Raw genomic sequence first — 15007 nt, 5'->3', positions numbered from 1 at the left:
ATTGTGGGGAGGTGGGTTTTTAAGAATCCTAGAAGCTTCTTTCCAAGCCAGATGTGGACAAATTTGTTGGCATCCCTGACATTTACTTGAAGATGGGATGGGTTTGAGGTCTTACAAAAGAGCATAATGAAAGCATCAATAACAGGCACACGAATTTTGTCATAAGTTTTGGTGATTAAGTTGCTGTGAAGTAATCTTGGATTTTGTTGGCTACTAAATTAGAATAGTTTTTCTAAAATCAGTTTAACTCTAAAAGAGTAGTTTAATACAGTATCAGTTTAATGCTAAAGAGTAGCTTAATACGGTATCAGTTTAATGTTCAAATATACAACAAAATATTTTTTGGAAATAGTTGAAATATTTTAATCTCATAATTGCTGGTGGTTGCTTTATCTTTGAAGGTGGTATTCTGTAAATTTAGGGTAAGTATTCTTTTAAGACAGTTCTGCTAACAGAAGCGGTAATTACAGTATGTGGCTGAAGCATGTTGATTACTAGAGATATAATTGGTGGGAGCGCAGATGTCTGAATAGAAGTACATGTTTCTACCTGTTAAAAACATAAATACACAGGTAATTCTTCTACTTTAGTTTAGAAAATACATGTGGTTTTGAATGCCCACTAATGGAAGTTGTTTCAATGGTGTAAAATAATATTTTCTGTGCAGTAATATGTGGAAAGAGTTTGATTAATTAGGATGTGAAGACATTAATCATATTCATTTACAGAGCAATACTATCCCTGAGTTTATTTATGCCTCCTGGGCAGGGAGAGGTTCTCTTCTAAGTTCCTGTGCATTTGCTCAGCCTGAAGATACACTGGGATAGATTTCAGTCTCAATATATCGCATCACTGCTGCCCTTTCCGTTGGCACCAGTACAAGGGACAAAAAGTGGGTGGAATAGGGAATGGCAAGGGAAGAGCAGAGCTTAATCAGTATTGTGTGCTTTCTCAGGTCACGCTCCTGTCTCCTTCAGTGATGTAATATTATGCCTGTAAGTGAGGAAGTGTATTATAATGCTACCATTGTTGTCAACGGTCAGCCCTAGACAACTGCCACATCTCAATTTCTTTTCTTCTGCAGTAGAGGACAAGATCCCAATTAAGACATGCTTATTTTCCTAAGCATAAGTCCTGACTATCTCCATGATTATTGCTGGCATTTGAAGCCAATCAGAAGGAAGTTGAGAACTGAGAATAAGACTAATTGGGTGAATAGCCAGGAGACTCTGACAATTCACCAAATGGTGTGTGTGAGAGAGAGGATGGACAAAATGAAACTAATTCTGTCAAAGTTGAATTATCAATGTTTATTGAGCAAGAGACAGATGTAAAGACTGTTGCTTAGGAGTGGTCTCTGCCTAAAGTTCAAAATACTTAATCACGCAGTACATATTCCAGTGTAGTGTTGTAGAATTGTTGGCTAAATTTAACCTATTGTGTCATAACTCTTACCTGATTGCTTGTCCTACGAATTCATTCACTACTTACCATCAACGTTTGAAACTAAGATATTTATAAGCCTATGAAGGCAACACAGCAGAATTTCACTAACCATGTTTATGAAATAGTATTAAATTAAAGTAATTTGGTTTGATTTGTAATAATTTGGAAAATTAATTAATTATTATTATTATTTTTAAAAGATGCCGCTAGAGTCTGAGTCATATTTAATTTGATGGCTTGGGTCATCTGATTGTTTTTCCACATTCCCATTGTCATGGTTTCAAATATAGATCTGGGTTTGGTGAAGTGGTCACATTAATACTTTGCCATTTATCCACCAGAGTATGGTTACACTCATTCCATATTTCAGAACAATCAAAATAATGTGTCAGTTGGTTCTTCAGCCTCCATAATGAAGTAAGTTTTTTGCCTCCCATAAATAGAAGATTCTGAAAATACGATAGGTATGTGTGTGCTTTAGATAGTTTTTCACAAATATGAAAGATTGGTGCTAAACATTTTTGGGAAAGGTTTTAGTGTTAATTTTCACTGTTTGCTACAACATGATAAAAATAATGCATGCAGCTGTCTATTCCGATAGTATGAGGCTCAACTTTCATCAACATCATGCAGAATAGGATGTGCAATATATATCAAGAAGAGTTCAATGGCTGTCTGGATCAGGCCAACAGTGTATGTGGAAGTCAAAATATTAAATTTGCTTGGACTTGTTCTTTAAGCAGAGATTAACTAAGGTAAACATGTAAATCTGTGTTTAAAATCTCCCCCCCTTTTTTTCTTGGTTCCCAAGGCAGCAGGAGCAATCTGTCCTCTTGTCTCCACTGTTATTGCATCCTCTGCTGACGGATGTTTAGACCATTCACTAGATCGTGCCAAGTACAGAGCAAGTGAAATGCCTCAGGCTTTCTTATTTGATATAATCCATCAAGCATATCATCAGGTAAGAATTTTGGCAATTAAAAAAGAAACTTACTCTTCTCCTCACACCCCCACCCCCCACCTCCATACTGTAAGAGGCAACTGACTTGCATGTGTTATTTGGGGAGTGAATTAGTAAATATTCATTTTAATAAATTATATTTTTGGTTTTTTGCCACCAAATGGTAGCATTTTGTATAATTATGTTATGTTACATAAACTTCCACACAAATATCCGCACAAAATGGACGAAAAGGTTTATGTGTTGGGTGTGTACAACCTACACCAGTCTTTGTAGTTGATTCTGCAGTCAAAATGGACAAATGCTTGTTCTTCTAAACGTGCCTTCTCTTTGTTTTGATTGGGGAAGGTGAAACCTGAAACCACCCTATGTGGGTGCATAGAAACCTCAGACTTGTGCATGGCTGGGATACAGCTTATTGCACAATGATAAAAGTCACAGCCAAGGCTCTGACCAGTTTTACCTCTGCCCACACACTCCACTGGCAGGTGGCTTCTGGAAATTTGCCCATGATGGAATTGCCCTCTGACTGAAAGAGGGACCCATTCAACCTGCCTTTAAAATAGTTTTTAAAATACTGGTTGGAGTTATCCTCTACTGAGTTTCTGAAACACAAGCTCACAGCATGACTGCTAAACCTATTTTCACATCTTGGCCACTGGATCACATACATCTAGTTTCTCTTTGGTCATGTTTGATTTTTGATGCGGTGCATCTTCCTTTCTTGTGGAAGCACACCATCTTGGTAACCAAATGTGAAGACTAACAAACCCTGCATTTAGGAGGAGGCAATCTCCTCTTTTCTGCTTGTTCCTATTGTAGCATCTCCCACAGCTACAGGAGAGTTTGACTTGGTAAACGACAGTATCAAACAAGAAATCCTGTTTGCAGGAAGCTTTAGCTTATTTCCCTCTCTTACTCCTGAAAACCAGTACTTACTGCTATCACAAAAAAAGAGGTATTGAAATTCTGTATTTGTTCCAGGTAAACTTAACTACTGCTCACCATCTCAATCTACCTCATACTGATTTAAATTTTCCTAGTTATTTTGATCTTAACAAACATTTTGAGGAATTTATGGACAGCTCATTTTCCTGTTGCTTTTCTGTTTTTCAACCCCCCCCCCCCCGTAGTTAAAAATGTGTAGAGGGAAAGCTACTAATTGCGACTGGTGAATTTGCATTGCTTTGAAGTATTCCAGAATGTCTCAGATGCATTACAGAAGGGATTCTACCATTTTAGTAGCTATTCTGTGCTTACATAGTATAGTCAGAATTGAAAGGGCTTTAACTCTGACAATTCTCCACTGGCACAGTTAACAAAGGACAGAATTACAGAAGATCTTGGCTCAGGAAATAATCTAGCCCTTTCTTGACATAACACTTTCAGTTTATTGAGAGTAAACTGGCAAAGTTACATAATGTTAGGTTACTGTCCTGTTGCTGCGAGGCATTATACTAGAAAATACATGTTTAGGAGAAGTACAGTTACAGCTGTACAGCACAGTAATACGGTCATGGTGTGTGCTTGCAATGTAGGCCGAATCTGAAACAGATATGATAATCTTAGTATTCATGCTGTTAGCTGAGCAACTGCTATCATCATCTGATGTGGCATATAACAGTATAAAGCAGAAAATTGTATGGATCAGGATGGCTTATTTGGACCTCTGCAATGATTACCATGGTGGCACAACCTGATGTTGGCAGTAACATTTCATCACGCAAATGCAACTGATATAGGTCTATTAGCCAAACATTGACTGCACCTGGACTAGGATGCTTAGTCAATCTGTACACAGTTGTGACTTTGTATATTTGTAAAGCTTGAGAAACAGTAATTTAAAGTGCCATGTTGTATATAAATTCCGTAGGCTACAATGATTTTTGTTTCAACATTGTCTACAGTGCAGTGACTATGACCTGGATTATGGAACAGAATGTTTGCATCTGGCACTAAAATACAACAAAACAAAGGCAAAACTTATTGAAGGGCCCCCTGACTTATGGAAGGTAGGAGCAACATTTTTCTTTAGTAAATGGGAAGCTTTGGAAAGTTGATGATAGTTACATGATTGCACTTCTGAAAAAATATTGTTCAAATGCTACAAACCATGAATGCAATTTAATTATAACAAGCTGTATATCCATGCTGGAGCTTTTAAGATGCCCAACTCGCTTTTCACTGCCACAGATGAATGTAATAAATCTTCTGCAATGTAGAATTGAGATGCAGGTTGTTCCTTGAGATGCCTGTCTCATCAGCCTGATCGAGCTTTTCTTAGGAAAACCCATTCTCCTCTGGTTTTAAGTAACTAGGCAGGATTCAAGAAAGGAAGTTTATGGAAATGGCTCAACTTTGGTAGACTTCTCTTTTAGCTCATACAGAATGATACTCTTCAAATATTCTTTTATATAATATTATATACACAACACATTTTGATGTGTTTATATCAAATACATCAAACATATATATTTTAATATGTTGAATAAAGGTAATAATACATAAAAGCACAAGTTACAGGAGAATTCAAGCCTCCCTGTTCTCCATCTAGTTCTCCTGGCAAAGTCAGCTTCCTGGCATGTCATTCTGTCCGTGTGCTACTCCATTCCACCTGCTGAATGTGTGGATGGACAGAAGTGTCAACAACAGCCTGAAACAAGTTTCCTGGAGGGGTTAGGGCTGGGCCGGCCAAGTATTGTTGGATCCCAAGCCGCTCTCACTGCATCCTATGATCACCTTGGTTCTATTTCAGGCCCAGTTGTTGCTTCAGCTCTAGGCTGACACAGGCTTCTCCCTCCACTACCTCCTGCGCTTGCCACCATGTAGGGGGATTTGGATTGTACCCTTAGTCTCTAAAAAACAAGGATTACTACAATATCATTAAAGTATGTGACATAATTATAAATGAATGGAGATACATTTTTTAATTAAAAAATAGTCTATACATCTTGTGTTAAAAGAATTTCTAGACTTATCCTTCCACATTTTTGTTATTATGTCTATGCTAAAATCATACTGTAACAACTGTTTTATATATCATTCTGTATCACTATGCAGTATATTCAGTTTATATAAGACATTTGTTACTACACACAATACACAATACTGTAAATAAAATCTGTTTTGGTAATTTCTCTTTATTTTCTGGCGTCAGTTTTAAGCATGTGAGGTTCAGAGCAACCTATTCATTTCACTACCAAAACTGACATAAGAGCTCTCCTCTATGAGGTGTCTTGTTCAAAGAACACTCCTGCTCCAAAGTACTTTTTAGATCAGAACTAGTAATACATTCAGAGTATTACAGCAAGAGGATTGTTGTTTTTTAAAATAAAAGATGTTAACTCTAGATTTTGGGAAATAATGTAATTATCATAGTAAGGGAAGCAATATAATTATCATAGTCATTTAGATGAACTTCTTGACATGAAGATATGCAAATGGTAAATTTACTATTTCACTAAAACAGAATAAAGGTGAACACTCTTAGAAAGAATATGGCAGACCTATGTGGGTAAACCAAATGTAGCCATTTTTAAAAAGAATTATAAAATTAATACTGAACAGATTTTAAAGCTTAATACAAAAACAGATTTGGAAGATCTTCTGATTTACATTTTTTCTCATGGCTTCTAGTGCTTTTTAAATATAATTTAGATATAATTAAGATATAATTAAATATAATACAGTAACTTGGAGCAGAGCTTTCAGTGTGGCTGTCCCTGTTCTGTGGAACAACATTCCTGTCAAGACACAACAGGTACCCACTATCTGCACTTTCTGGGAATAACTGAAGACCTTTTTCTCGCAACAAGCTTTCCCAGCTGAATGAATAGGTCTCTGCCTTATGCATACATTCTGTGTGTTTTTTAAAATCGTGTTTTGTGTTTGTGTGTGTTTTAACTGTTTTTTAGTTCATCCATTATGCTTTGTACATAGCCTTGAGATGGAAGGCTACTAAAAATAACAACAATAATAAAATGACAATATTATGTGTTGACAGTCTTTCAGTGTGTTATTGAAAACTTGTGGAAGAACTAATTAGGTTTATCTGTCCTTTAGGTGACCTACAAGCGAGATCTGTATGCAGCTGATTCTTTAATTAAGGGTATGTACTTGTCCTTGAGTCTGCCAGTTCATATAGTCACCAAGATGAAACCACATTTTGTGTGTGAAAACACTAGAAATCAAAGTTGACTGGTAAAATAATAAAACCACATAAATAGCTTTAGCTTATTCCTTTCATCATGTAAAGTTGCATAAAGGAACCAGGCAAATGGAAAATAGGCCTTGGGCACTGTCTCTGATTCAGGTCAGACAATGCTGACCTTTCAACCAAAATGAAAGCCTATCCAAGGGGAAAACAGAACTTCAGGAAGTACATAATCAAGACATTAGTGAGGACTTCATTGTTCTGTGTATGGGCATTGCACCAGTAGGGAGATGCAGTGTGAAAGATCCATATGGCTAGTGACAGTACACATCATGGTTGCTGCTGCACGGATTCAACTTGTATTGGCTTCTGTTTCAAGGCTCTAAAAGTGCCTTTACAGATTCTTTCTTAGTGAGAAGTGTAAACATTCACCTTGCCATCACCTTGCACCTTCACAGTTCACCATGACAGATTCTCATATCTCATTTAGTGTTGCACTCCACATTTATTTGAGACAGATCTGCAGCATTAGGGCTTTGATTCCGACTGCTTTGGCAGCAAGTCCCAACTCATCAAATCCCATCTAGCACTGTATTGCCAGCTCCATCTCTTGGAGGGACCTGTCTTTGGGGTGTTAGACTACATACAGCACACAGCTTGCTAAAGTCAAAGCAGGATGTCAGTCCACGTGGAGAATCAAGGCAAGCCAAGTAGGAGAAGCTAGGTTCAAATTCAGTAACTTCCCAGGGGGCAGTGCTGTGGAGCTGATCTAAGAGTCACAAAGGTCTTCAGCCAGGAGGAGGAAGAAGAGGAAGAAGTCCTAGCTGACTGGTTTGGATATAAAGAGATCTCTCTTTCTGTCTCCAAACTCCTCACAAGCTGCTGCTGTTCCTCATAGGATATGGTGATAGCAATCAGTGTAGCTTCTTAGAGAAACAGTGGAAGAGAACCAACTGAGCCTGCCTGAGCTGCTTTCTCATCTGCAGTGTCTGTAGGGACTTGTTCTGTGCAATTCCCTCTCCCTGCATAGGGAAACCAGCCCTAGGAGCCATTAGTCAGTGGATACACTATGGTTCTGCCACACTGCGGCCTTTTATTTTTTGTAACAGTGTATTCTGAAAACATTTGGACCTGATTCTTCAAGTGGTTTAAATTTTAAGTCTACTACTCTGGTTTTCAGTTGAATGGCCGTTGTTGAAAGTTAATCATCTGTGTGAAGGAGATACTCAAACTTCACTTACAAATTAGAAGCAAAATTGGATCCTGGCTCCTCATTTTGCATATATTTGTTCATTTAGAAGATTCACGGGAAAGTGTGATTTCTGGTGCACCTAGGTATCTAAAACAATTGTAGCTGCTTAAATATGGGGATTTCCTATGTCAAGGACTGATTTACAAATAAATATGGAACTAGTTACAATGAGATAAAACCACACTTCATCTTGTATGTTTACCTATGTATTTAGGGATATTCTGTAAGCAAAGCAACATTGTATTTGTTGTGCAGACTTGTTTCGCCCACCCACAGCTGCTGTGCAAGCTCAGACTAACAAGTTTTTAAACTGGTTAACAATGCCAAGACTAAAAAAACTGAATTTAATTTACATAAACAAACCAGTCTGAAGCGATATGGATTTTCTTATTCTCTACAATGAGCACTTCTTGGCACATGCTCTATTAGTCACTTTAGTAGAAACTAAAAATATCCAGACACATCTTATGTTTTCTATTTTCTTCTTTACCTTCTTCTTTTGGTACAATTGGGTAGTACATTCTGTTCAAATACTGACTCTATAAAATATTTTCTTAAGTCATTCAGATTTTTCTGCTTCTGTAGTATAAATGTTATACCAGTCAGTAATCTATGATGTCTTCAGACAAAGGTACTTGACTATTAAGACTATTGAATTTTGAATACAATTTCTTCTACAAATATTTCCAACAAAGTTATCCAGCTGTAGAATATTCAGTTTTCTCTGAACATCTTATGGAAGTTAATGACATTTAAATATATTTTTAATTGCTGAGAAATTATATGCTAACTTAAGTCAGTTAATTGCAGTTGATGTACACTGAGTACAGCATAGTAGGAGAGCACCCTTTGAAATTATGTGAATGACTTCAATGCATATAAAGTAACAGATGAGATTAATACAGCATATTCCCTAGGTTACTTGAATTATTCCAGATTTGTGTGTATAGGGGAATTTGTACATAGTATAAAAGGAAATTTGTATATGTCTCAAGCCACCTTTCCTCAATTATTCCGAGCATATGCCTATACTTATTATAGCTCCTTAGGTGACATTTTAAAGGGACGCAGGTGGCGCTGTGGGTTAAAGCCTCAACGCCTAGGACTTGCCGATCGAAAGGTCGGCGGTTCGAATCCCTGCGGCGGGGTGCGCTCCCGCTGCTCGGTCCCAGCGCCTGCCAACCTAGCAGTTCGAAAGCACCTCCGGGTGCAAGTAGATAAATAGGGACCGCTTACCAGCGGGAAGGTAAACGGCGTTTCCGTGTGCGGCTCTGGCTCGCCAGAGCAGCGATGTCACGCTGGCCACGTGACCCGGAAGAGTCTCCGGACAGCGCTGGCCCCTGGCCTCTTGAGTGAGATGGGCGCACAACCCCAGAGTCTGTCAAGACTGGCCCGTACGGGCAGGGGTACCTTTACCTTTACCTTTTTAGGTGACATTTTACATAATGGGAACTGTCTTAGAAATGACTGTACTTAGGTAGTATAGCTGCTGTTTATAAATCAGTAGGTGTGACAACTTCAGTAACTAGCCCAGCTGCAGTCTCACTGAACCCTTGATGAGAATTATGAAAATGCAAATATTTGCACAGCAGCAACGTTACATGCCCAACCCTAAATATAAATTGACCACAATGGGGCTTCTTTCCATGTAATATATTTAGGAATGGGATTTTACAATGGTATGCAAGTGTTTGAAGTTGACCCATTTCTGTAGGCTATGTTAATGCAAATGCATGCCACTGTTTTATTGATTGAATCAGTGGTTGTGAGCTTCTCTTACAGAATTAGGATTGTACATAGCCAAACTATACATCTTATCTTACAGACTGTATGATCAGGTATAATGAAAGGGGATGAGATTTGGCTCTCCACAACTTGGCCAGAACTTGGATAAGAGACCACAAGGAGAATGCCATATATATCATACCAGGGCCATGCTAATATGACACATCCATGTGTTTAAATCCAGCTTGCTTCAATCATGTAAAAAGTGAGGATGTGGGAATCCAATGTAAAAAGGGAGGTGCAGTTAGGAGAGGCAGGGTTAACATTATCTTTATAGATGTGTGATCATATTAACTTTGTGATTTAAGGTAAAGGTAAAGGTACCCCTGCCCATACGGGCCAGTCTTGACAGACTCTGGGGTTGTGCGCCCATCTCACTTAAGAGGCCAGGGGCCAGCGCTGTCCAGAGACACTTCCGGGTCACGTGGCCAGCGTGGCATCGCTGCTCTGGCGAGCCAGAGCCGCACACGGAAACGCCGTTTACCTTCCCGCTGGTAAGCGGTCCCTATTTATCTACTTGCACCCGGAGGTGCTTTCGAACTGCTAGGTTGGCAGGCGCTGGGACCGAGCAGCGGGAGCACACCCCGCCGCAGGGATTCGAAGCGCCGACCTTTCGATCGGCAAGTCCTAGGCGCTGAGGCTTTAACCCACAGCGCCACCTGCGTCCCTTTGTGATTTAATGGCCTCTTATTTTGCATAATATAGTAGCTGATCAGTTTTATAATAATCAAAGACTATTTTGTATAGCAGTACAGTGGATAAAACTTTTAAACATTAACCTGGTTTAAGTATATCCATTATCAGAAGACCAGAGCTGTCCAATGGTACCTAATGGGAAGCTAAGCAAATTAGAGTCTTACAAGTATCTGGCTGGAGAATGGCACTGCACAATTTCGTGAGTGTAAAATTTCACATATTTGGCAGGTTTGGCTTTAAATGCAAACTGAATCAAATTTCTCTCCCATTCCTGTTGGTGAGCCAGGATTAGGGAGAGTTATCATAGCAAGGATGGGAAACTGGTGGCCCTCCAGAAGTCCCTGCCAGTCATCCTTGACCATTGGCCATGCTGGCTGGGGCTGGTGGGAGTTGTAGTCCTACAACATTTGGAAGGTCACAGGCTCCCCATTCCTGTGGCTCTGAGCTATGACCCAGGAAATCACTGGGCTGAATCTTGTCTCTGCCATAAAGCCACTAGGTCTTAAGGGAGCCAAATTTCCGCTCAGCTACTCGTAATATGGGCATAATTATACATGGTAGTGGTTATAAGGATTACAGTAAGATACAGAATATGAAGTACTATGACCATCTGAAAGCGCCGTGCAAACATTAAGTTGTTATTCAGTAATATTTCCCTAGACATTTGAGCAGCAGTTTACAACAAATAAATGCAAATAATACCTTGTTGTTTCCCAATGTGATTGATCAAATCACAATTAAGATATGACATTAAAGAGTTTAAAAGAAATTAGTATATCATCTGCTTTTAATTATGTGAGCAGTATTTGGTGATCTGTATTACAAATGTAATCCTACCTATGCAAATACAGCTAACAAGTTCCAAATGCTTTAGGAAAGCTTAGCTAAAGTTTTGTGCTGTAGGCAATATAAGCTGTTGATAAAGGACACATTCCATTCTTTTAAACTGAGCACTGATGTAGGTAAAAATAATAATAATGATCATTCAAGTACCAAACAATGTGGTTCCAATATGTTAAACTTTTGATTCACTGTCTTCATAAAATGATTTCTTAAAGTGTAATGGTGTTCCATTTTTTAGCTTTGTCTTTCTTTAACAACCAATGTTGGAAAAATAATAGAACATGTTTAATAATAAAAAAAGCATTCCTAATGCTCTTGAAGTAAAACAGGTAAGAACTTGCTGGATGTGCAGACAATGTGGCGCATGTCTGTCTCTCTCCCCCCCCCTCTCATATTATTAGTCTGCAAATAGGGAAACCTCATCCTGCAGTTAGGATGACTCATTTAGAAAAGTAGTTAGAACCTGGATAGTACAAAAACATCCTGAAAAAAATCTCTTTAAGGATTTCTTCCCCTAGGGCAACTATATATTTGAACCTCCAGTTGAAACATGCAAAGCTTCAGTCTCCCTTTCAGGGATACCTTGAAATGTGCATTCAAAAATAGGTGAAGAATGAACCTATAATTTTTAGAACTATAGCTCTGCCTTGCACACTTGCTTGACTACTGAATTATGTGACCCCAAATTCTAGCAGTAATGGAAAATTAATGTTTAGAAATTAATATATTCACAGTGGGGCTGCCGTCAAGGAATAAATCACTTATTATGCCCTGCTTGGACTTACTACCTCATTGTGCAGCCACATGCTCCTCCATTCAAATGAACATACTCCTTTTATGTCAGTGGTATCTAACTTACCCCTAGTTGCACTTGCATTGACAGTAGCGCCCTTTCCCCCTGCTCCTTTACTGGAGTGTAGGTAGCTTCTGCTCTGCTCCCACATCACAGGAATAGAGTGTGGGTGCTCAAATCCCACTTGAATTAAGTGAGTTGTGTAACAAAGGATAATCATATATCTAAGTTTTTTATGCTAAATACACTTAGGGCTTTGCTCATTAGTATTTCTTCACATAGAATGCAATCCTAGGTAGCCAATGAACAGATGGGGTGAAAAATGAGTGCACTGAAATTATTATTTGTTGTAGCTGGTCATATAGGGGAACAGATCAGTTATCTGGGCTGCCTGTTTTTCAGTGATGGGATTCTATTAAAATGTCCTTTGATTATGTGAATGCTTTGCTCCTGCATGCACTGTTGGCTGCTTAATATTGCACCCAGTAGGTCAGTTCATATGCAGTGCCAAATCATAGTTATGCAATATGGGAACAAGCACACTAACTCTTCCTCTTGCACACTCTGTGTAATTGGTTACTTTCCTGGCTTGAGGCAAATCATAGTATGCTCTTTGCATCCCAACTGGTTGGTGCTTGCCTTCCAAACCAAAATCATAAAGCATGGTTTGAAGCTTGTTTGCAAGCCTGATTTTGGAGGGCAAATGCAAACAATTGTTTGCTGCAACAGAGGAAGTAATTAAGTGCAGTGTGCAGTAGAAGGGTGCATGGAACACAAGGCTTGATCATGGGATGATAGATGTAGTGGGAGAAATGGATACACAACTACACCAACAGAAATAGAACAAAGAAAGCTTATTATATTATTAAGTTCATTTTTATTCCAGAGTTACAGTGGCTTTTGAATCGTGGTTTTTACACATGCAGTGGTTTGCCAAACAACACAAAAGAGAAAGAGTAGGGAATACCCTTCCTCCCAATGGGACCCATGGGATAAAACACTGGGCTGTTTATGGTCAGTTCTTTTTTCACAAACGTGAGTTGTCTTTGAGTTGGATAGGGGTGGTATCTGTAATAGTAGCCAGGAAGTTAAATTTAACAATCCTCAGGTTGGGGGGAGGGAGTATTTTCATGGTAGTTGATGATATATCTAATCCTGTATTTACCCATATATAACCCTTGTCATAAAACCGTTTTTCCAGGTGCAGAAAACACGATTCCTCTTTCTATAAAAACAAACCCTGTCTAAAATAATTGTTTACTGAAATAAGTTAGAAAATTGATGATTATGATGATAACAACTGTTTTTCCCTGCCATTTTAAATTTTCTTTATTAGACACCATATCACAACAAGTTTGTGTTCTCACTAATATGAAGGAAGATGCCATGCAAGTAGGATTTCTCCTTCATGAAACACTGAAGAGCCATGTGAAAGTAAGTACTAGATTTTGATTCTCAACATCATCAACATAAGGAGAATTCCAATGTGAAAGATATGTACAAGTATTTTTTTTAGCATGCCACTAAATGCAGTGGCCTCTGGCAATTTTTTTTCCAAGGGATGATTATAGCTTGGGTTGAATTGGCATCCTGAGTTGGTTTTCCTTTTAGATTCCCAGAACACATGCAGCTGATCAATCACTCCTTGTACCAGGGTATTTAATACAGTGCTTCCTTCCTTGGGTCTTATTACAGTCAGTCAAGACAGTCAGATCAGACCAGTATTTTGAAAAGTGTTCTGCTTGGACTGCCTAAGGAGGCCTATAGCTGGGCATGAAATGAGTTTATGGCCTGGTTCCATTAAACCATAGTTTAGAAATTTCCCACAATGAACACTTCTAGTTCACATCAAACCATTGTGGGAGCTGGGCATGAGTATGCTTGTTCTGTTCATGAGTATGATGATACAAAGTGTTACTTACATAGTTTAAAAGTGGTAGTTAACACATGGATTCTTCAGTGGTTTGTGGTTTAAGATGTGCAGGATAACAACATTGTTTAGGGGAGTATTCATTAATACAATCTTAATTTCCCTTTTCAGCTGGTTAAAGCTATATCAACTTCCCTTTGTAAAAATGAAAGTCATCTACAAAATATATTACTAGGACAATGCTACAACTTTATTTGCATAAATGTAAGTATTATGGAAGATCAAAGGCAGCCTCCGAGCACATATTTTAACTTTACAGCATCACTTAGATGCATTGTCCTTGATAAAATTGGCTTCCTTACAAGCTTCATGGTCTGTTGTCAAACTGATGAAACTCAGGTCTGCAATTGTGAAGGACAGGTATTAGTTTAACAGAGCCATATGTCATATGTAGAAATCAGTTCTGTCAGTTTGATACTTGGACTGTTGACTCAGGCAGAGTAATGTTGATATATTTTACAACCAGATACATCCCATTTAAAGTTGTATTCATATTCTTAATACATTGTAGAAAGTTATTCCTAAATTAGAACAATTATTGTCTTTTAAATTTCATTTTTTACAGTATTTCCACTATATGTACTGCTTTATGTTCATAAAGCCATAACTTTAGGGAAAACGGTTAAGTACATTTGAAAGAGTATAACACACTTCACAAAATCTTTACTGCTTTTGATCCCAAAGTGTCTCTGTGATTACCTCAATTGTAATCAGTAAGACATTTTCCCCCAATCAGGCAATCCTGTTTTTTCATTATGCTGCAACTTGGCTTGTTTGTATGAGATTATTGATTTTTATCAGAAGTTATTTATATGATTGTTAACATATTAGACAGATTGCTATTTAAAAATACATTCTTCTATTTGCTCTGCCAACACATTTCTTTGATGCACCTGCTGTGTTGCCAAGGCAGAATTTATCTCTTCTACAGTGAAGTTACATTTGTTTGTGGCTCCATAAAGGCACTTTTCTTTCCTTATGGAAAAATGCGCTTAGATTATTTTTTGTTCATTACGAATCCTGAGATTCTGTAACCCTACAATGCACAGGAAAGGGGAATCCAGTTGTAATATTAGTGCAGTACTACAAATGTATTGTTATTTTATTGATCATATAGCACCACTTCAGTGGAGATCAACTTCATAAAG

The 15007-nt window shown here is 38.2% G+C and overlaps 1 protein-coding gene across 3 annotated transcripts in view; it reads left to right on the top strand.

The window, feature by feature from the left end:
- The window catches only part of CRPPA (CDP-L-ribitol pyrophosphorylase A), a 56636-nt gene that overhangs the window by 17613 nt on the left and 24016 nt on the right, over nucleotides 1-15007 (top strand). For all 3 annotated transcript variants that reach the window (XR_013832207.1, XM_079947922.1, XM_079947921.1), the window contains exons 3-7: nucleotides 2258-2407; nucleotides 4315-4419; nucleotides 6470-6515; nucleotides 13266-13363; nucleotides 13971-14063. Coding sequence is in view for 2 of the 3 variants with exons in the window: in XM_079947922.1 (XP_079804048.1) it covers nucleotides 2258-2407; nucleotides 4315-4419; nucleotides 6470-6515; nucleotides 13266-13363; nucleotides 13971-14063 (492 nt within the window). In the remaining variant the exon portion in view is untranslated. The remainder of the gene's footprint in view (nucleotides 1-2257; nucleotides 2408-4314; nucleotides 4420-6469; nucleotides 6516-13265; nucleotides 13364-13970; nucleotides 14064-15007) is intronic.

Source organism: Podarcis cretensis, assembly GCF_951804945.1.
Source record: "Podarcis cretensis genome assembly, chromosome: 12".
Classification (NCBI taxonomy): domain Eukaryota; kingdom Metazoa; phylum Chordata; class Lepidosauria; order Squamata; family Lacertidae; genus Podarcis; species Podarcis cretensis.
Note: the sequence above shows the minus strand (reverse complement) of the source record. Positions and strands in the feature narration are given on the sequence as shown.